General features: G+C 51.5%; 1 protein-coding gene across 1 annotated transcript in view; it reads left to right on the plus strand.

The window, feature by feature from the left end:
- The first annotated feature begins 2,792 nt into the window (after positions 1-2,792).
- SLC35B2 (solute carrier family 35 member B2) overlaps positions 2,793-21,496 on the plus strand; it is a 175,817-nt gene continuing 157,113 nt past the window's right edge. Inside the window, exon 1 of the mRNA XM_085610190.1 lies at positions 2,793-3,060. Coding sequence (XP_085466316.1) covers positions 3,020-3,060 — 41 coding nt within the window. The 5' untranslated portion in view covers positions 2,793-3,019. The remainder of the gene's footprint in view (positions 3,061-21,496) is intronic.

The raw sequence follows: 21,496 nt of genomic DNA on the forward strand, positions 1-21,496 counted from the left end.
TCGCTAGGGCACCAGTGTCGTTCATGGCCTGCCTCCGGTCAAGTAAATTGGGGGGGTTGGCAAAGACAGTTCACACGCTTCTCCGTCAGTATATCCTGCTGCGGCTCATTGTAATCAGCCAATGAGCAGCGTGTACACCTTACTGTGCGGAGATTAGCTACGATCTGATTGGTTGATTGCAACTAGGCCTCAGCAGACCGAGCCCGCGTGGCAATCGGCCAATCAACACCTTTTCTTTTCCCGCATTTTGTCACGGCAGTTCCTGAACATTTCACCCAGCTGCCCTCTAGAGCCTTCAACCGTAACTGCACTTTAGCACAGCGACAAAGCTCACTCGCCAGGCCGGTCAAGTAGGCCTGAAAACTCTCTCGCCCTGCAAGAAATTGACTCGCATTTGCGAGCGGGCGAGTACATTTTTCGAGCCCTGCTTCTTACCTGTTTACACTTGAAGTATTGTGTTATTTCATGGTAGGAGATATACCAATGTGTTAGTGAATGTGTATAATAAATATACCTATTTTTAGAACTACACTGTGTGGTGCTTTTTCGTTTAACCTACACTATAAGATTAGTTCTGGTAAAACAAGCTGCTGAACACTCCTTCTGGACTAAGCCTGAAGGCTGCTCTCTACAGCTACCACTTAGAGAGCTTTCTATGGTTGTCTAAGACCACTAAAATCACAATACAGGTTGTCTGGATTAGTGCAAGGTGCTGCACTTAAATATGTGTGCACCATATTCTAAGCCAGCCTCCTACAAGGTGCATGTATCTAATGCTTCAAGAGGGAAGGCAAGGAAAGTTGTTAAAGATGTTACAGGGCGATGGGCAAATCGCTTCCCTTAGAAATCACATGAACTATCACTTGAGCAGCTCTCCATTGTGCTGGAACACATCTTGGAAAAAGTACCTAAACGTACTGATTAGTTTGAGTTGCCTCGAATCCACCCCAACTGTAACAACAAATTGAAAGTCTTGTCCCCCCCCCACTGTAGGTGGAAAGGTTTCATGACAATTCAGGCAGGTAACTTTCTCTTTGTTGTTACCCAGACCTTGTTTAAACCCAGCTTGAACCAGTGACAGAAAACTGAAACCCCAGAGCTACGACTGGATAGGAGAAAATACAGGTTTCTCAATGTTTTCCTGCAACACCTTCAAGGAGGTGAATGGGCCATCATTTGTTAAATGTTTTTTGCCCCCCTTTGTGGATCGGGGGCAATGTTAGTATAATCACAGGCTTTGTGATCTGCCCAGGAGCATGGACAGCTTGAGTTACCATGAGTAAAAAATTACATCTAGTTGCTTGAACTACTTTGCTGGGACCTATTTTGGTGGCTTACTCATGTGTTGTAAAGCAATAGCACTGGCAAGTAGATCCTTTGTCAGCAGTATTTTTCAGATGTACACCAATGTTCGCGTTTACAGTTTGGTGGAAGGTATACTGTGTCACAAAAATGATGGATGTCCCGTCCGTACTATTACAAGTGGATTGTAGCCTCTGGCACTTGTAATATGGCAGACACACTGTCCCATCAAGTTCTGACGGACTATCTTGCCCGTCAAACTCTAAATAAGGCCCCAAGTTCTGAGGCTTGTATGTGTTACAAATTATGCTTATAAATATTAGGAGTGTTCCTTCCGTGGATAAGCTGTACCAACGCTACTCTGTGCTAATAGTGTAACTGGTGATCATTTGCTGTTTTTACTCTAGCGTGATCTTATGGTGTTGAGGAAGGCGCTCTTCAATGCATTGTGCAAGATAATAGAGGGATACGCAGCACAAATTGAGCTCTCTTCACCGTGAATGGTTCATCAGCCTGAGATGGGGCTTCCTGCCACCAGCTGTAACAGCTCTGAATTGCTTGTGTTCTCATGTCGGTAACTGGTGCTGAGCAGCATCTAAATTAGTGCCATGAGCAGAGCTCAAAAACGGAAGGTGCATACAGAGGAGCATTTCAGATTGCAAGAAGGGCATGTGTAGTGGAGTCTGAAGGACCACAGGCACCTACCTGTAAGATGTGGCACAAGACAGTGCAATGCTATTTGTTGCATTCCTTGAGGGCCCCCCAGCTCACCTTAATATGAAAGAAGTTTCTTGCCTGGGCTCCCATAAAACACAAACCTGTCACACACGGGCACACCGTAACCCTGGTAATGGCACTAGGGCTGCCTCCTGGCTGGTTTTACACCAGCATTTTAATGTGTGATCAGTACAATCAGTACAAGAAACTGGGTAAAATCAGGTAAGCAGTATGTATTGCTATTCTTAGTAAATACTTCCCAGTAAATGTAAGAAGAGTTTGAATTGGGCCCTGCAGTTGCTCTGATAAAGCCCTGGCAAATAAGTAAACAAAGGCAGAGAGACCACGCCCAGAATGGACATGGAGGGCTTCACATAAAGTTCCACTTAGAAACACCTCCTGGCCTTCGCAGCGTCCGCAACACGTGAACATACGGTAGGTTTTTTTCTTCATTAGGCACTGGCCGGGTAAACATGTCCGGGGCCCCCTGTGCCAGACCCAGACTCCGTTGGTCCGGGCGCCTCTTCCCCGAAAGCAGTCGGTACTAGACCAGGGGCTCCCCTCCACCGGATCCAGTCTCCCCGCAACAGCAACCACACAGGAGCCAACGTGGAACCAAAGCGGGACCAGCTCTAGGGCGGCTGGGCCGTCACTTCCGGGACAGAGAGACGTCACTTAGGGAGGAGCGGAAGGAGGGCCGCGTCGGGCGCCTGAGGAGGCGGTACTTCCAGGGCGGGTGGTCCTTCCATCCAATGGGTGGCTCGGTGGGCGGTGCCTCCGCAAGTCCCGCCCCTCCCTGTCACTCCGCACTGCTCCCTCCGGGCCCTTCTTCCACTGAAGCCGCCGGAGCCAGGAGCGGAGGCCGGGCCTGGGTGAGCCCCGTGGAGCGAGAGCTGCGTCCGCAAGGCTGGCCGGAGGGAGGCATGCGTGCCAGCGGAGGGCGGGACTGAGGCCGGGGCCCGCACACATGGACTGCTGAGACCGAGGGGACGCGGACACCATGGGGCCCAGAGCCAGCTGCAGCGGCGGCTCCTGGAGCGGGTATGTACCTGCTCTCTGTCCGCTTCCTGTCGCTGACATTCTGCACATCTGTGCCGATGCAACCTAGTCCTGTACTGGAGGTGCTCCTGTGTGTACTGCTGGGTCTAGCACATCTCTACCGATGCACCTCAATCCAGACCTGCGAGGACCGCCACACACATCTGCCTGTCACTGAGACCCTCACACAGCTCTGCCTGTCACTGAGACCCTCACACAGCTCTGCCTGTCACTGAGACCCTCACACAGCTCTGCCAGTGCACCTCAGTCCAGACCTGCAGGTACCCCCCACCCATCTCTGCCTGTCACTGAGATCCTCGCACAGCTCTGCCGCTGCACCTCAATTCAGACCTGCAGGTACCCCCCACACACCTCTGCCTGTCATTGAGACCCTCGCACAGCTCTGCCGGTGCACCTCAGTCCAGACCTTCACGTACCCCCCACACACCCCTGCCTGTCACTGAGACTCTCACACAGCTCTGCCGATGCACTTCAGTCCAGACCTGCAGGTACCCCCACACACCTCTGCCTGTCACTGAGACCCTCACACAGCTCTGCCGATGTACTTCAGTGCAGACCTGCCGGTACCCCCACACACCTCTGCCTGTCACTGAGACCCTCACACAGCTCTGCCGATGTACTTCAGTGCAGACCTGCAGGTACCCCCACACACCTTTGCCTAGAACTGAGCCCCTCACACAGCTCTGCCGATGCACCCCAATCCAGACCTGCAGGTACCCCCACACACCTGCCTGTCACTGAGACCCTCTCACAGCTCTGCCGATGTACATCAGTCCAGACCTGCAGGTACCCCCACACACCTCTGCCTGTCACTGAGACCCTCGCACAGCTGTGGCGGTGCACCCCAGCCTTGTACTGGAGGTGCTCCTGTGTGTACTGCTGGGTCTAGCACAGCTCTACTGGTGCACCTCAATCCAGACCTGCAGGTACCCCTACACACCTCTGCCGGTCACTGAGACTCTCACACAGCTCTGCCGGTCACTCAGACCCGCCCAGCTGTGCCGGTGCACCTCAGTTGAGACCTGCAGGTACCCCCACACACACCTCTGCCTGTCACTGAGACCCTCACACAGCTCTGCCGGTGCACCTCAGTCCAGACCTGCAGGTACCCCCACACACCTCTGCCTGTCACTGAGACCCTCACACAGCTCTGCCGATGCACCTCAATCCAGACCTGCAGGGATCCCCCACACACCCCTGCCTGTCACTGAGACCCTTGCACAGCTGTGCCAGTGCACCCCAATCCAGACCTGCAGGTACCCCCCACTCACCTTTGCCTGTCACTGACACCCTCACACAGCTGTGCCAGTGCACCCCAGCCTTGTTCTGGAGGTACCCCTGCTGTGTGCTGCCAGTGCAAACAGCTCTGCCGCTGCACCCCAGTGCAGACCTGCAGGTACCCCTGGTCTGTATTCCTAGAGTGTAACTGGGGTTGCTCGGTTACGTTGGTCAGCCCCCTTAACACAGATATACAGGTACCCTTGCCATGTACTGCTGGGATCAAACACTGCCCTGCCAGTGCATTTCAACCCAGACCCACAACTGTCCCTACTGTGTGCTGCTTAGTCAAACACAGCTCTGCCAATGCACCTCCAATCCAAATCTCCAGGTACCCCCCACACACCTCTGCCTGTCACTGAGACCCTCGCACAACTCTGCTGGTGCACCTCATCCCAGACCTGCAGGTACCCCCCTGCCTGTCACAGAGTCCCTCACAAAGCTCTGCCAGTGCACCTCAGTCCAGACCTGCGTGGGCCGCCACACACTTGTGCCTGTCACTGAGTCCCTCACACAGCTCTGCCAGTTCACTGCAGTCAAGACCTGCAGGTACCCCCACACACCTCTGCCTGTCACTGAGACCCTCACACAGCTCTGCCAGTGCACCTCAATCCAGACCTGCAGGTACCCCCCCCCCACACACCTCTGGCTGTACCGAGACCCTCACACAGCTGTACTGATGCATCTCAGTCCAGATCTGCGGGTACCCCCACACACCTCTGCCTGTCCATGAGACCCTCACTCAGCTCTGCCGGTGCACCTCAATCCAGACCTGCAGGTACCCCCCACACATCTCTGCCTGTCACTGAGACCCTCACACAGCTCTGCCGATGCATCTCAATCCAGACCTGCAGGGACTGCCACACACCTCTGCCTGTCACTGAGACCCTCACACAGCCCTGGCAATGCACCTCAATCCAGACCTGCAGGTACCCCCAACACACCTCTGCCTGTCGCTAAGTCCCTCACTCGGCTATGCCGGTGCACCTCAATCCAGACCTGCACGTACTCCCCCACACACCTCTGGCTGTCACTGACAACCTCACACAGCTCTTTCGGTGCCCCTCGATGCAGACCTGCAGGTACCCCCACACACCTCTGCCTAGCACTAAGCCCCTCACACAGCTCTGCCGATGCACATCAGTCCAGTCTCCAGGGGAGAGGAGTTGGCCTAACGGTTAGGGCGCTCGACCTCGGACCTGGGGGAACTATGTTCGAGTCTCGGTAATGACGCTAAACATCCTGTGATTCTGGGCAAATCACTTAATCTCCCCGTACCTAACAAAAAAAAACCCCCAAAGAATGAATGTGTGTCCTCATGTAACGTAACTGGTGCTATTTAAAGCGCTCTGATACCTGGTTAGATTCGGGTCAAGTTCCCGCTATATAAAACTGAAAAGAAAAAAAAAGATGCACCTCAATCCAGACCTGCAGGGATCCCCCACACACCTCTGCCTGTCACTGAGACCCTCGCGCAGCTCTGCCGGTGCACCTTAATCCAGATCTGCACGTATCCCCCACACACCTCTGCCTGTCACTGAGACCCTCGCACAGCTCTGCCAGTGCACCCCAATCCAGACCTGTAGGTACCCCCACACACCTGCCTGTCACTGAGACCCTCACACAGCTCTGCCAGTGCCCCTCGATCCAGACCTGCAGGTACCCCCCACACACCCCTGCCTGTCACTGAAACCCTCACATAGCTCTGCCGGTGCACCTCAGTCCAGACCTGCGGGTACCCCACACATGCCTGTGCCTGTCACTGAGACACTCACACAGCTCTGCCGGTGCACCTCATCCCAGACCTGCAGGTACCCTCCTGCCTGTCACGGAGTCCCTCACACAGCTCTGTCAGTGCACCTCAGTCCAGACCTGCATGGGCCACCACACACTTCTGCCTGTCACTGAGTCCCTCACACAGCTCTGCCAGTGCACTGCAGTCAAGACCTGCAGAGGACGCCACACACCTCTGCCTGTCACTGAGACCCTCACACAGCTTTGCCCCTGCACCCCAGCCTTGTTCTGAAGGCACCCCTGCTGTGTGCTGCCAGTATTAACAGCTCTGCTGGTGCACGTCAGCGCAGACCTGCAGGTACCCCTGGTCTGTATTGCTAGGATGTAACCGGTGTTACTCCGCTATGTCGGTCAGTCCCCTTTAACCCAGATATACAGGTACCCTTGCCATGTACTGCTGGTATCAAACACTGCCCTGCCAGTCATTTCAACCCAGACCCACAACTGTCCCTACTGTGTGCTGCTTGGAGTCAAACACAGCTGTGCCAGTGCATCTCACTCCAGCGCTTGGAGTCAAACACAGCTGTGCCAATGCATCTCTTTCCAGACCTGCAGGTACCTAAAACCAGTATAACTGGGGTCGAACATGTGCTCTCTCCTACCTCTCTCGCTGCACCTCAGCCCCCACCTGCTGTACACTCCTGAGGTCTCGCACACCTTTCACTACACCCGAATCCAGAACTGAATCTCCTGCTGCCATTCACTGCTGTAGTTCTTTCACAGCTCTGGACATGCAGCTTTGTTTCACTGGTAAGTGTGCACTCCGGCAGCAGCTGTTTGACACAAACACACGCACTATTGATGCTCCACAGTAGCCATTGGTAGTCCTGTGCCTATAGCTAGTGCAGCTTTGTTAATGCAGCTTCTTACCGACCTAGATTAGCCTCTTGTATTTTACTTGTGAGGCCACATGTAGCATTGTCAATATTGGCGTTTCGACCTTCGACTTAACCACTCCTTATAATTCTAGTACTGATGCAGGGGCGTGGAATTTAATAAAATAGCTGCTTGTCCAGGGGACAGGTTGCTTCATAAATCTACATGTCCTGTAAAGAAAATCCTCTTGTTCCTTTGGTGCCACGTAGTGCGGGGATAAATTATGGAAGCAATCTAGAATATAAGACCACTGATAATATGTTCTATGATTATGCTAGGGCTCATACTATAGTAGGGTTTGAATTCTAGCAATTCCTGCATTATGCCACCTCTCTACAGATCTATATACTGGGGCTAAAGATAGCGTTCAGCAATAGTACCAGGGTTGGCATGCACTTTGGTGTCTCTACAAATCTGCTAACGTGCATGTTTTAGGGATTTCACCAGCTTTTCTTTAATCCTTTCCCATACTAAGAATGGTTGGGAATTTGCTCCTGACAAGGGCATAAGTAAAACTTCTTCCACGGTTGGGTAAAAAGTGGTTGGAGGGAAAGTGAACTTGTAAACGCTCAACAGATTTGTGCATGAGCAAAATCTACCTGTGCATATTTGCACTTGCTAAAATGCAGTTCACAAATATTTTCTAGGAGTACGATCTCCTGGCCATCTTATTATTCCTAGTTATGGTGAAATCAGTAAAGTTCTCAATCTGATGGGGGGTGGATACTAGCATGCATTAACACAATTTAGTAGATGGTGCTTCATAGAAAAGGTATCTAAAGGTTCACATTAGTTTAGCAAAGCATTTTTTTCCTAGTTGGATTTTTTTTGGTAAGCATTTAATTTGAAAGCAAAGACTCCTCAATCTTGCTCAAGCTTCTGCAAATATTTGCATTTAATCAGAGAGCAGTCTGGGGGCATTATACGTAGCCTTATAGTGTTAAATTTTGCAAACGTGTGTACATGTTTTTGTACTGGGACCACTGTCAACAGTGCAGTCTGAGCTTACAACATTACCTTAGAGTGCTTACCCTAAGACTAAAGTATGTGCATTAATGAACCAAAAATACAAGTTTGAACAGCATTAACATATGGACACAAATATTACCTTAACTTCAGACAATGCCCTTTCTTGAGCCATAATGTGGTACTGTAAACTGGGAGCTAAAATGTTTATGCTGCAGGGGAGTGGGGGGGGGGAGGAGGGGAGTTGGGTCTACTTGTCCCAAGGACAAAATAAACATGAAAACTTGTTGTCCTTGACCCCAAAAAATATGTCCTGGGAACAATTAGGAATTCCACACCCCTGTCTGATGACATACTCCCCTCTTCCCGTGCACGTCAGACCTGGCCTGCATCGCCCAAACACTGCCCGACCTGTGCACCTGTCTTCACCTGCTGCACACTCCTTGTTCCAGTACTGAGAGCAAACGCATCTCTCCTGATGCAGCTCTATGCTAACCCCGTTACCCCAGCTTGACCCACACAAAGTCTGCCCCTGTACCCTTATTCTCCGCTACCTTGCTGAAGTGTTACCTATATTTCTTTATTTAGACTTGCGCTTAACTTTGCTATTGCACTTCCTTTCCGAGCTGTAGTAGCAATTGCACTGAGAGGCGGTCGTTGATTCATTTCTAAATCCTGATGAAGTGCCTGCAGAGACCCCTAGAGAGGAGGATACGCTTGAAGTTTGGTTTCAGGCCTCAGGAGGTTCCTGTGGAAGCTGTCAGGCAAAGCAATGAATGGCAGACAGTACAGTGACCTTGCTACAATCAGTGGGAATTACAACTGAAGCAAGGAAGTACTCACATGGGTGTAAGTCTCCATCTATCTGAAACGAGGGTGGCTTCAGGGTGAATCTACTGTTTTGAGGTATGGTGACGGTAGACAGCTCTTTGGAACCCTCTTTTTAGGTCTCGCCTGAGACAGCGCTTTAGCGCTGCTCTGGCGAGACTTATAGTAAGCGAGTTTTGGAAGTGCAAACAGTGGCTTTTCAGGCCTCCAAATACAGTGCATGTGCGTCGGCCGGGCGCGCGCACCATTTGGAGGCCTGAAAGCACTCGTTTGCTTTCACTTTCGCGGGCCGCACGGCCGCTTTGATGTGACCCCTTCCTCTCAGCTACAAAACACCACTCCTCCACCCCCTCTCCCCCACACACACCCCCGTCAGCAGCCAACAGACGCTCATTGGCCTGTTTATTATGCATGCAGAGAAAACTCACTTTTCTTCCCCCTTAAATCCGCCATTACAATTAACAAAACACAGAGCCCTGCTACCACATGTGGCGCCCTCGAACGTCTCATCAGGCCGCCCACACCCAATGCCTCAGAACTTCACGCCAGTTTTGTGTCCAGAACTCTCAAACGGGAACTTTGTCTACACTAAGAATCGAAAGCTCCTTGTTAAATTAAAGTTCTTAAATTGCGCTATCCTCAAAAGCGCTCCGCGCTTAAGGACGAGGTGTTCTCAATGCTCACCTGAGAGACGACCCAGAGAACATTCTGCTGCTGTCTGTACTTCTATCGGCGACGTTAGCATGAGATGGAGGAGGTAAAAAAATGCTGCCTGTAACGCAGCACTCTCAGGCACAGGGCATGCCTAATGAAGCATGAACAATGTGTGCCCGCTTTCAGCTACTTTTTGTGACACGCGTCAGATTATCCCATTGTTAATGTGACGCTCAGGGCGCACTGTTGTATCACATTAGTGAACATGCCACAGGGCACCACACAGCGCCACAACGTTTTTATTAACAACACACGTTAAATTGGAGGCTGAGTTATGCATCTGCATGAACACGTTGTGCGTATGGACCCAGCACGTTTGAAACATCCCAAACTAGAAAGCTTTATTACCCAGATCGGCAACGGAGAATTGAAACCGAAACTTAAAGTAAAATTATCGCGCAAGGTATAAAAACAAGCATTTGCAATGCAATAGGTCTCGCATTTATACGAGTTTGAGCTATTGGCATTGTAAATGACAATACTTTTTATTTAAGTTTGGTTTTTTTAAAACATAAATAAAAGGCACTGTCATTTACAATGCCAATAGCTCAAACTCGTATAAATGCGAGACCTATTGCATTGCAAATGCTTGTTTTTGTAGCTATTTCTGTTGCTCAGTCAGCCAAGATTGCCTTATGAGCCTCTGCACACATGCCGCAGGGAGCATCTCGCCAGGATAGGAATGCTTCGGGTTCAGCTAGGAGAGATGCCGGATTTTGCGTTTTGTTAATTGATTAACATCTGTTTTTCGTTGCGATAACGTCTTCACTTTTGCATGTTTTATTTTCAATTGTTGTTTGCAACTTCTTGTTAATTGGGGAAACTGTTGCAGATGAGGACGTTATGTAGCAGTTTCACCTCTTGTAGTGTGTCTGTCCTCTGAAGAGTGCCCACGAGTGGCAGTGATTTCGACTGTTGTCTTTAGCCGTGGTTACTACAGGCTCCAGGGCCATTGCTCGCAGACGCTGGGCAGACTTACTGTTCTAACTCCACTCGAAGCCAAACGTCGAGCTTGTTGCTATGGTTGGTGTAAGTAAGGACACATGAAGTGATTGGACGCACCCGTCCTTTTATTCCCTGAAGTCATGCAGTGGGGCACCAGGCCACACGTAAACTAGTATTTCCTGTTGTCGCTGGACTCACTATACCCAAGTACTACTGCGAGTTCAGTGAATGGGATTTGGGTTTCAGAAGGTACTGTGGTGGAATGGTTATGGTGAGAATATGTAGTTAAAATGATCTCCTACGCGTACAATGGTTACTTTACGTTCAGTAATTGAGAGCAACAGCACAGCGCATTATTGCCACCCAATGGGACAGCGGCATCAGCTCCATGATGCGGCTGAGCTCCGTGTCAAGTCTGTATGAGCAGGGCAACGCATTCAGCACAGCTTTCCACATTCTTACTCTCTTCCTTCCGCCTTGCTGGCGCGTCACTGTCTTCTGTTAGTATCACTTCCATAGTTGGGTGCTGTGTTGTGGGTCTCAGCGGTGGCCTCAGCCGGGTGTCAGGGACCTACGGGTGGAGAGGTGTCGGAAGGCAGACTTCTGCACCATTCTAGGTGTACATGCGGGTATATTTTATTACTAGTGTGGTGAGTGGGTGCCCTTTGCCACGTACAAAGGGGCAAGTGGGCCACTCCAAGGGAGAGAAAGGAGTACCCGAAGCAGGCCACGTCTTCAGTTGCAGCTCAAATAAGAATCTTTTCAACTTTCCTCTTGAGGGTGGATTTAATGTCAGTTATTGTTTTGCTTCATTCTCGCAGATTTCAGTTTTCGGGTCTGGATGAATCACAGTAACAAGTGTCTGGTCTAGGCATGTCCACGGAGAAGTAGGTCTTCATAGCAACACAGGTTACATCTGGGCCTGTATTTTTGGGGTAGATTTAAGACCGTTTTGTCAGGGTGTCAACCGTCTTCTTTTCAGGCCAAAGAAATGCTAAGTCCTTGTCCTCAGCCCTGGAAAATGTTCCTAATTCCTTTAGGGATGACAGCCATGCTTCCTGCCTCTAGACCAGTCCTTTCCTCCGCATTGGTGTATAGAGCGCTTTGCAATTTGAATAGCGCACAATTCTAGCTTAAATTCCAAAACAGTGGTATTTCGGCGATCCAACTGTCCTGTTCAATTCAAAGTTATCCCCCAAACATCTGGAGGAACCAGTCTTTGCTATTGCATCTTGCTTTTGGTGGTGTTCAGCTCCATGGAACGGAGTTGAGGTAATCGGATGTCCTTAGTAATGACCGGCATCCCCTAATGGGCACTGGTGAATAAATACTCCCCACGCAAGTGCTTCTTCATTCAGTCTGCGCAGGTTTTACCAGGGAGAGGCAGCAGTCGAGGTAAAAATGCCAATATCCCATCCTTCTAAAGCGCTGCCAGCAACCATTAGGTTGTCATGGGGGCAGTAGTCACCCGCTATGAAGTGAGTTGTACCTTGGGTGGAGTCTAGGACTAGGGGGTGGGCATAACTTGTGGTAGGATATTTTGACAAAATTACGCGAGGCATGTAATCCAGCATTTAGCAATATTTTCTTAGCGCAAACTGTACCCTCATGTCCAAAATAGAACTGGGGAATCATTTTGCATAATAGCCCCAAATGCAACAGCCCATGAACAGCAGCCAGAGCTGCTGGCGCTCGCCACGTTTGCTGATCCTGTGCTTCTGTGGTAGGATTGGTATGGCAAATTACTCCTAATTACACAAACGGGCATAATCGCTTAATTTTTGATCATTTTGTGTCCAAGTTACGCAGAATTACTCCAGCTCAATTAAAATTGTGCCCAGGCCTATCTAGAACTCCGCTGGGGAGACTCCCGAAATTGCCATCGAGAAGCTGTGACACTGGCCCTCGGCACAGGAGAGCAGATCCGATGGACAGCAGGATAAAGGCTCAAGACACACATGGTGATGGCTCCAGGGACCTTCAATCCCACACCCAGCGAGAGCGAACGAGAAACGAGCAGTGCTATGAAGGGGACCCCATTTTGTACCGAACACCTGATGATGCGCCAGCAGTATGCATTTATGTGAAGGACTTCACATCTCACCTGCACCTGCAGCAGCCACAGGCGGGCACCACACAGTGAACCGAAAGCCTCCCACTATGAACCAGCCGGCAGCTGGAACTCCTTCACTAGGGTGAATGGGACTGGGGCACAGTTTGAGCTCTGAGGTATTCATTCAGAGTACTTTTTATAGACCAGTTGTCCTAGTTTATTCTTTAGTCCATTTTGTTGTAGTTGTGAACATTACGTTAATATGCTGTGCATTGATTTTGGAAACTCCAGTAACCCTGTCGGCTTGCAGGCCACAGGTAGTGGGTGAAATGGACCGCCCCATAGAGTGTTTATTGGGACTATTAGCTGCAAGTGGACCATTTCAGAGGTTTCACTGCTGATATGATATGCTTGTGAGCCAAGCTGTCTGATTCTAGAGAGAACTTTCACTTTTCAGGGAAACCTCTAGGGAGGCGTACGTTGTGTAGTGCTAGGGTATATTTCTTCATTTCAAGATATGTGACACATGAATGCTTTGCTTGATTATTTGCTTGACGGTATATTACCCTTTTCATGAGTGTATGGCTGAGGTGCCTTGGTGATGACGCTTGTCTGTAATAATATTAATGCACTTCGGTGCTCGCCTGCTTTTGGCACCGGTCATGAGGCGTGAGGATGGCTTGGTGGGTATGCTGGCCCATGACAGACCTGCGCACGTCAGCAGTCAGTTAATTATAGATGGAGCTTTGAATTGGAAGTCTATTTATAAGAGATGGAAACAATGACCCTGCTGGCCTAGCAGTACATGTTTCTTGTCTCTTTGTTGGCTCAGATGGAGTACAGCTGAATACTCCAGGGAGCTACCCTTGGAGCATATAGGAAGCGAATGGGGCAGGGCCCTTGGTATGCCGAAGGAGAGGCTGGGCCCTTGGTATGCCGAAGGAGAGGCTGGGCCCTTGGTATGCCGAAGGAGAGGCTGGGCCCTTGGTATGCCGAAGGAGAGGCTGGGCCCTTGGTATGCCGAAGGAGAGGCTGGGCCCTTGTATGCCGAAGGAGAGGCCGGGCCCTTGGTATGCCGAAGGAGAGGCCGGGCCCTTGGTATGCCGAAGGAGAGGCCGGGCCCTTGGTATGCCGAAGGAGAGGCCGGGCCCTTGGTATGCCGAAGGAGAGGCCGGGCCCTTGGTATGCAGAAGGAGAGGCTGGGCCCTTGTTATGCCGAAGGAGAGGCCGGGCCCTTGGTATGCCGAAGGAGAGGCTGGGCCCTTGTTATGCAGAAGGAGAGGCTGGGCCCTTGGTATGCAGAAGGAGAGGCCGGGCCCTTGTTATGCAGAAGGAGAGGCTGGGCCCTTGGTATGCCGAAGGAGAGGCTGGGCCCTTGGTATGCAGAAGGAGAGGCGCTGGACCTCTAGAAGCTCGTACACAGAAGAGGGGCCTGGATCGCTGTTGGTCCACCTCAGTCGTCCGCACCCTGCAGATTGCTCAAGCGCTTTGTTTTGGGCTTTCAGTTGTTTGAATATGTCAGAGTATCAGACAGTACGTCACATCCGGGCATTGCCCAGTTCATTCCTTTTGATGCCTTTTTCTTACTGCAGGTGTACGTTCTGAATCCAGGTTTTGTACTCCTTGGGTTTGCAATGCCTCATGGAGATGTCAGTGCTGTGCCTTGTCTGTTCGGTACTTTGTAAAACGCATATATAGTTCTAGAGTTAGAAGAATCGGCTGGCCACTCTGGGAGGCTCGGACTACAGGGCGCATCGAGGCCTCCAGAGACGTTCCTTGAATTGGCGCACAGAGGTGACCCTCGAGGCTTACCCTTGAGAGGTCGCCGGTGTGCTGCAGAGAGGAGGAAAGCTCGTGGTCTGGGCTGGCGACCATGGATCGGTGGCGAGTGTGGAAGCACAGTCCTTTGCGTTGCAGGAGCACCCATGGGAAGGAAGCGCTCACTGGCAAGGGCAGCTTGGGTCCTATTGAAACCGACCCAGACACAGCCCAATTTAGGGAGGGGCACAGAACAAACCATGGGAGGGGAGGACATGATGCCGGATGCAGAGGCATGCTCTGTACTCCCAGATCTGTTAACGCTCCTGGACAGAGCAGCATAGGGCGTATCGGGCAGACCCCGGATTGAACGTCTCTGGCTCCAGCAACTTTACAATACAGCTTCTTGTAATGAGCGTCACTCACTTTACCGGAATGTGTACGGCACTCCCCTCCCTCACTGCTGCAGGGAAATCACTCTCCGTCCCTGAATTTACAGGATCAGTGTAGATGGGACACATCCCTCCCTGCTGTAAGGAGTCACTCTCATTCCCCGAATTTACAGGCTGAATATAGACGGGACACACATCCCTCCCTGCTGTAAGGGATCATTCTCTGTCCCTGAATGTACAGGATGAGTGTAGATGGGACACGCCCCTCCCTGCTGTAGGTAAATAACTCTCTCTCCCTGAATCTACAGGATGAGTGTAGATGGGACACATCCCTCCCTGCTGTAAGGGATCACTCTAACTCTGAATTTACAGGATGAGTGTAGATGGGACACACACCCCTCCCTGCTTAAGGGATCACTCTCTGTCCCTGAATTTACAGGATGAGTGTAGATGGGACGTATCCCTCCCTGCTGTAAGGGATCACTCTAACTCTGAATTTACAGGATGATTGTAGATGGGACACACACCCCTCCCTGCTTAAGGGATTATTCTCTGTCCCTGAATTTACAGGATGTGTGTAGATGGGACACACACCCCTCCCTGCTGTAAGGGATCACTCTCTGTCCCTGAATGTACAGGATGAATGTAGATGGGACACATCCCTCCCTGCTGTAAGGAGTCACTCTCTCTCCCTGAATTTACAGGATGAGTGTAGATGGGACACCTCCCTCCCTGCTGTAAGGGTTCACTCTCTTTCCCTGAATTAACAGGATGAGTGTAGATGGGACACCTCCCTCCCTGCTGTAAGGGATCACTCTCTGTCCCTGAATTTACATGCTAAGTGTAGATGGGACACGCACCCCTCACTGATGTAGGGAAATCCCTCTCTGTCCCTGAATTCATAGGATGAATGTAGATGGGGCACTCATACCTCCCTACTGTAAGGAGTCACACTCATTCCCTCAATTTACAGGGTGAATCTAGACGGGGCACACATCCCTCCCTGCTGTAGGGGGTTCACTCTGTCCCCGAATTTACAGGATGAGTGTAGATGGGACACACATCCCTCCCTGCTTAAGGGATCACTCTCTGGCCCTGAATTTACAGGAAGGGTGCAGATGAAGGACACATCCCGCACTCCTATAAGGGAGCAGGGGCTGAACTCTTAGGACCTGACATACATAAGGCTATCCATACCCAGAGGTAAGTGAATCTGTGAGCCCCAGGGCTGGTGGTCCGGTTACACCTCTCCATACCCTGCTGGGCCCAGTCGATGGAGCAGCAAACGAGGCCGTCCAGCGTCCTCTGCCCTTCACTCGTGGTGTAGAGGATAACACGCGGCGTCCTGTAGTACAGCACTTACAGGGATCACATCTCAAACATGTGCGCGTGCTCGCCTCCCTTACATGTAGTTATAGTTTAACCCAGAACTGACCCACCGGCTGCAAAGCCGCGTTGTAACATGAGAGCAGCCCCCTATCGCCTTTTGTGACCGTTAATAGCCTATTATTGTTTAATGCTGCCCAGGCGTTTACCGGATCTTTCATTGGACTTCATGAGCGCAGGGCAGTAACTTGGCTGTTATAAGACAACGTTGCACACAGGCTGCTGCTTTCCCCGTGGAGACAGGAGGTAACCCCTATGGTTTTAAAATCTGTGGCTGTAACCCTGAGCTGAGATCCCAGATTCTGCCCTAGGCCAAAATGTGTGATCCTGAGCGTACACCTTTTTATTACTTTGCCTCCTTGTCCGAAGCTGTAAAATTTAGAAACCCTGCCAGTAAAGCGTTACAAAGGGAGGCCTCCACAAAAAAAAAAAATTCTAGTTGAATAGCCTGCTATATTAGACTAAATACAAGTAGGAACAAAACAGTATTTTTATGGTAAACCGTCTTCTCGTATATTTCGTCATTAGTGGTACTTTTGCCTCCTTTCTGCTGCTCTGTGCTCCTCAGGCCCTATGCATGTGACTTCCGGCTCCTGAGACGTTTGCTGTATTACGTGGATGGATTGGATTCTCAGTACTTGTGCCTTGATTCTGGACGTCGCCACTGGACGCGATTCATAAACCAAACAACTGTCATTCTTGCATAAAGTGATCCCTGCAGCCTCTAGTTAGATTGAAACCCACAAGCTCCTTCGTGTGGGGGGTGGCAGCGGCTAGTCAAGACCAGGGAGGAGGAAAGTGGTTCATTGCTCCTGTGCTGTGTTGTAGTGCTGCATTGTCATTTGATCATTACACTCCTAGCATTCTCTTAACTAGTCATTGATTTTGACTTTTGTTTTTAGCCAATCTCCTCACCGTTGAAGAGCTTCCCTTGTGCCAATGGCATGTCGTTATTTGGGTTGGTCCTTCGGTAAAGACCTCATGGGCAAGCGCAAATGCACAGGGGTTGCTTAAGCAGTAGCCCCGCCTCCTCACCCCAACAGGGCAACCTTGATAGATCTAATACTTCAGAGGGCAATCGGTGTCATAGCCTCTGAAATTGAGCTACCTAAGAAGACTCTCCTTGGGGCCAAAGGATCTTGGTCAATCACTGCCTGTCCCAGGGGCGACTGTTCCAACAGGAAGACCACCTGTCTGATACCCTACAACAGACACTACTTTCCAATATCATACATGAAGAACCCTGGCAGGCCCCCAAAACACAGACAAAATCAGCTATTTATTACGGACAGAAGCATAGTCCTCCAGTTAATTCATCATTTTCCACCCATGCTCCTGTTAACCCAACTGTGCTGTGGGTGATGTAGACCGCAGCACAAAACCAAGTTGGGTGGTAGATTTGGTAGAGGATCTAGTTGGTAGGCTAGAAGAGATTCTAAGAAGGAACTCTCGCCCGTCCTGGCACGATTGTCATTGATTGAACAGTTACTTAACAATACCGCCAAACCCCGGCCATCTCGCCTTCAGTCTAGTGACTGAGGAGATTCTGCACCAACTCCCCCAGTTGTGGAATTAGGGAAAGATACGATGAGCATTTGTAATGTGGAAGTAGCTGCTAGTGCACAAAGACCAACCAGCGGTACTGATTAAATAAAAGCAGGGGTAAATTCAGAGAGGGGCCAACGGCCATCGCAACTCTGCCAACAGGGGGGCATCCCCAGGCTTAAGGTGGCTGACGTACCCCGCAAGAGACTAGGGACCTTTTTGTTATTAATTTACCCCCCGCAGCTTGCCCCTTGACAGGAGTACCCGGATTGAGCAAAGGGCAGAAAGAATAGCACGATAATTTGGTTAAAGTGTCTGAACTGGCTCTGGAAGAATATGAATTTTCCTATTTCTTTGGCTCATAATACACTTTTTACCTGCAGAGTGCAGTGGATTGGGAAAAGTCGAAAGGACCGCCTGAGGGACTGTGTCACGCCCGCCCCACAGAACAGCGAGAGTCAGTGCTGGGGTTGTAACTTATGTTTTCATTTCCTTTCTGGATAACCGTTTTCCTTTGTACAGAGAAGGGTTTCCCCACGAGGGTTGTCGCGAGGAAGGCAGGGCCTTTGGTTGCGGGTTCCTCAAGCGTCTTCCGTCTTCGGGTGTAGGTGCGGGGTGTGGTCCAGCCAGGTGTCCCCCTCGGAAAAGAAGAACAGAAGAAGACGATTAGTACCCGACCTTGATCCCCTTTTCTAGTCTCGTGGCCAACGTTATCCTCAATCCCACTAGGGTATCGGTTGGGGAGGTTGCTATCGTCCCCGGGCCCTTTTAGTCAGGGTGGCAACCCGCTGGAGATAGTTTTACAACCCGCCCCTGTGCTATCTCTTCGTTACTTGGTGGGGGTATGGAATTGGGGCTCGGCTATAGTCCCGAGTAAGACATCTGTACCTGCCACCAACCCACAAGGGCCCTCCCTGTTTTCTCCGCCACTTGCCTGAGGCCGGGACCCGGTTTCTGGGCCCCGGCTGCTTCGTCCTTGCGTCCTTCCTCGGGGTACCACCACGAGTCCCTTCCGGTTGCCGCCGTCGTCTCTCTCTTTCCTCCTTTCTCGCCTTGGGTCGTCCCCTTCTCCGTGCTCTGTTCCGGACTCCCGCTCTGCTCCGCGTTCTCGCTCTTCTCCTCGTCCGCTCTCTGCTCCTCGATCTCGCTCTGCTCTTCGCTCTCGCTCCGCTCCTCGCTCTCGCTCCGCTCCTCGCTCTCGCTCCGCTCCTCGCTCTGGCCTCCTCCTCCTCCGGTCCCCGCCTCCAGTGCTTTTGACTCCCTCAGGCCCCGCCTCTGAGTTGTGAGTAGTACCGGTAGCTGCGGTTCGGTGCCCCCGGGGTCCGACAACAACTCGCCCTTGTCACAGTGCTTCCCATCCAGGCATGGCCGTTCGGGCCATGCAGACGTCGGACTGCGGGAGAGGAAGTCCACGTTGGTCTGCAGGGCGCCGGGTCGATGGGCCACCTGGAAAGAGAAAGGCTGTAAGGCTAGAAACCATCGAAGGATGCGAGGGTTTGTGTCTTTGTGTCGTGCCAGCCAGACAAGGGGAGCATGGTCCGTCAGGAGAGTGAAAGGGCGACCCAGTAGGTAGTATTGCAAAGCTTGGACTGCCCAGCGTATGGCCAAGCATTCCTTCTCAATTGTGGAATACCTGAGTTCCCGTGGTACCAATTTCCGGCTGAGGTACACCACGGGGTGGGGGTCCCCAGATGGAGTCAGCTGTGAGAGGATGGCCCCCAAACCCCGGTCTGATGCGTCCGTTTGCAACGTGAAGGGGCGCGTGAAGTCGGGACATATGAGCACGGGGTTGTTGCACAGTCTTGTTTTGAGCAGTTCGAAACTGTGAAGTTGTGCAGAGGTCCAGGTGGTAATGGAATTGGGGCCTGCCTTTTTTAGCATGTCGGTAAGAGGGGCCGCCTCCTCTGCGAAGTGGGGAATGAACCTCCTATAGTAGCCCACTAATCCCAGGAATGCCCTGATGCCCTTTTTTGTGGTTGGTCTACCTAATAGGGAAATGGCCTTGACTTTGTCTACCTGAGGTCGAATACGTCCGTTCTGGATATGGTAGCCAAGATAGCGGACGTTGTCGGTGGCGAGCATGCATTTGTCGGGATTAGCTGTTAAGCCGGCTTCCCGGAGGCTTGACAAGACTGCCTGAAGATGTTCTAGGTGTGCCTTCCAGGTGGTACTAAAGATCACTATGTCGTCCAGATACGCTGCAGCGTATGTTTGGTGGGGTCTCAGTATAACGTCCATGAGGCGCTGGAAGGTGGCAGGGGCCCCATGGAGGCCAAAGGGAAGGACCTGGAACTGGTATAGGCCCGAGGGGGTGGCAAACGCTGTCTTTTCTTGGGCCTGAGGTGTGAGCATGATCTGCCAGTACCCTTTTGTGAGGTCGAGTGTGCTGATGTAGTGAGCCGTCCCTAACCTCTCGATCATCTCGTCGACTCGAGGCATGGGATAGGAGTCAAGACGAGAGACTCCATTAAGGCGCCTGTAGTCCACACAAAAACGGACCGTGCCGTTGGGTTTTGGGACCAACACTATGGGAGAGCACCATGGGCTGCAAGAAGGCACTATGATCCCGCTGTTCAGCATGTCCACCACTTCTTTTTCTATTATATGTCGCCTAGCTTCCGGGATTCTGTATGGCCTTTGCCGGATGGGCGTAGCCCCTTCGGTTATGATGTCGTGTTGGACGAGGTGGGTTCTCCCTGGTGTAGCGGAGAATACGTCCGAATAGGAGGCGAGAAGAGATTGGAGCTCATGGTTTTGCACCGGGGATAAGCAGGTTCCCGTGGGGATGTCCCTGTTGGGGAGTGTAGCGCCCACCCCAGGAAAGGGAATCTCTAGCGGCTTACTATCTGTGATGAGCAGGTTTGTAGGGGTGTGGGTTCCATCGTCAGGATCAGCGATCCACTTCTTTAACAGGTTGACGTGGTAGACTTGACCCCTTTTCCCTGAGTGGGGCACGGCTACTCTATACGTGACAGGTGTGACTTGTTCTAGCACCACGTAGGGGCCCTGCCAGCGGGCCAACAGTTTATTGTCAGAAGAGGGCAAGAGGAGTAAGACCTTGTCCCCCACTGCGAAGTGACGCAGAACAGTCTGTCGATCATAGTGCGTTTTCTGTCTCTGTTGGGCTGCTTCTAGGTTGTGTCGTACCCTGTCCCAGAGAGAGGAGAGCCTGTCTTTCAGGTGGGTTGCGTATTCCAACAGAGTTTTATTCTCATCCTCCTCGTCTTCCCATCTTTCCGCTGCCATGTCCACTAGGGTCCTGGGTTTCCTCCCAAACACTAACTCGAAAGGACTAAACCCCGTGGAGGATTGGGTATGTGTTCGGATAGCAAACAATGTGAGTGGTAGTTGTCGGTCCCAGTCTCGCCCCGTCTCAGCTACAGTCTTCTTCAGGATGGTTTTAATGGTCTGGTTGTATCTTTCAACCAGGCCATCTGTTTGGGGGTGGTAAACAGAGGTGCGTATCTGGCGCACCCCTAGAAGAGAGCAGATCTGGGCCATCAGTTTTGACATGAACGGGGTCCCTTGGTCGGTGAGCAGTTCCTTGGGGAACCCTACCCTGCTAAAGAATGTTATCATAGCTTGGGCGACGCTAGCGGTAGACATGCTGGAAAGGGGAAAGGCCTCCGGGTACCAGGTCGCGTAATCGACTAGCACTAGGATGTACTGATAGCCTCGGGCTGAGGTAATCAGGGGGCCGACCAAGTCCATTCCCACCCTGGAAAAGGGGACGTCGATTACCGGAAGAGGGCATAGGGGTGCTTTGGGGACATGAGGGGGATTGGACATCTGGCATCTGGCACAGGCGGCACAGTACCGTCTTATGTCAGAGAAGACCCCTGGCCAGTAGAACCTGCGCAATAGGTATTCCTCCGTTTTCTCT

This window comes from Triturus cristatus, chromosome 6 (assembly GCF_964204655.1).
Source record: "Triturus cristatus chromosome 6, aTriCri1.1, whole genome shotgun sequence".
NCBI classification, from domain to species: Eukaryota; Metazoa; Chordata; class Amphibia; order Caudata; family Salamandridae; genus Triturus; species Triturus cristatus.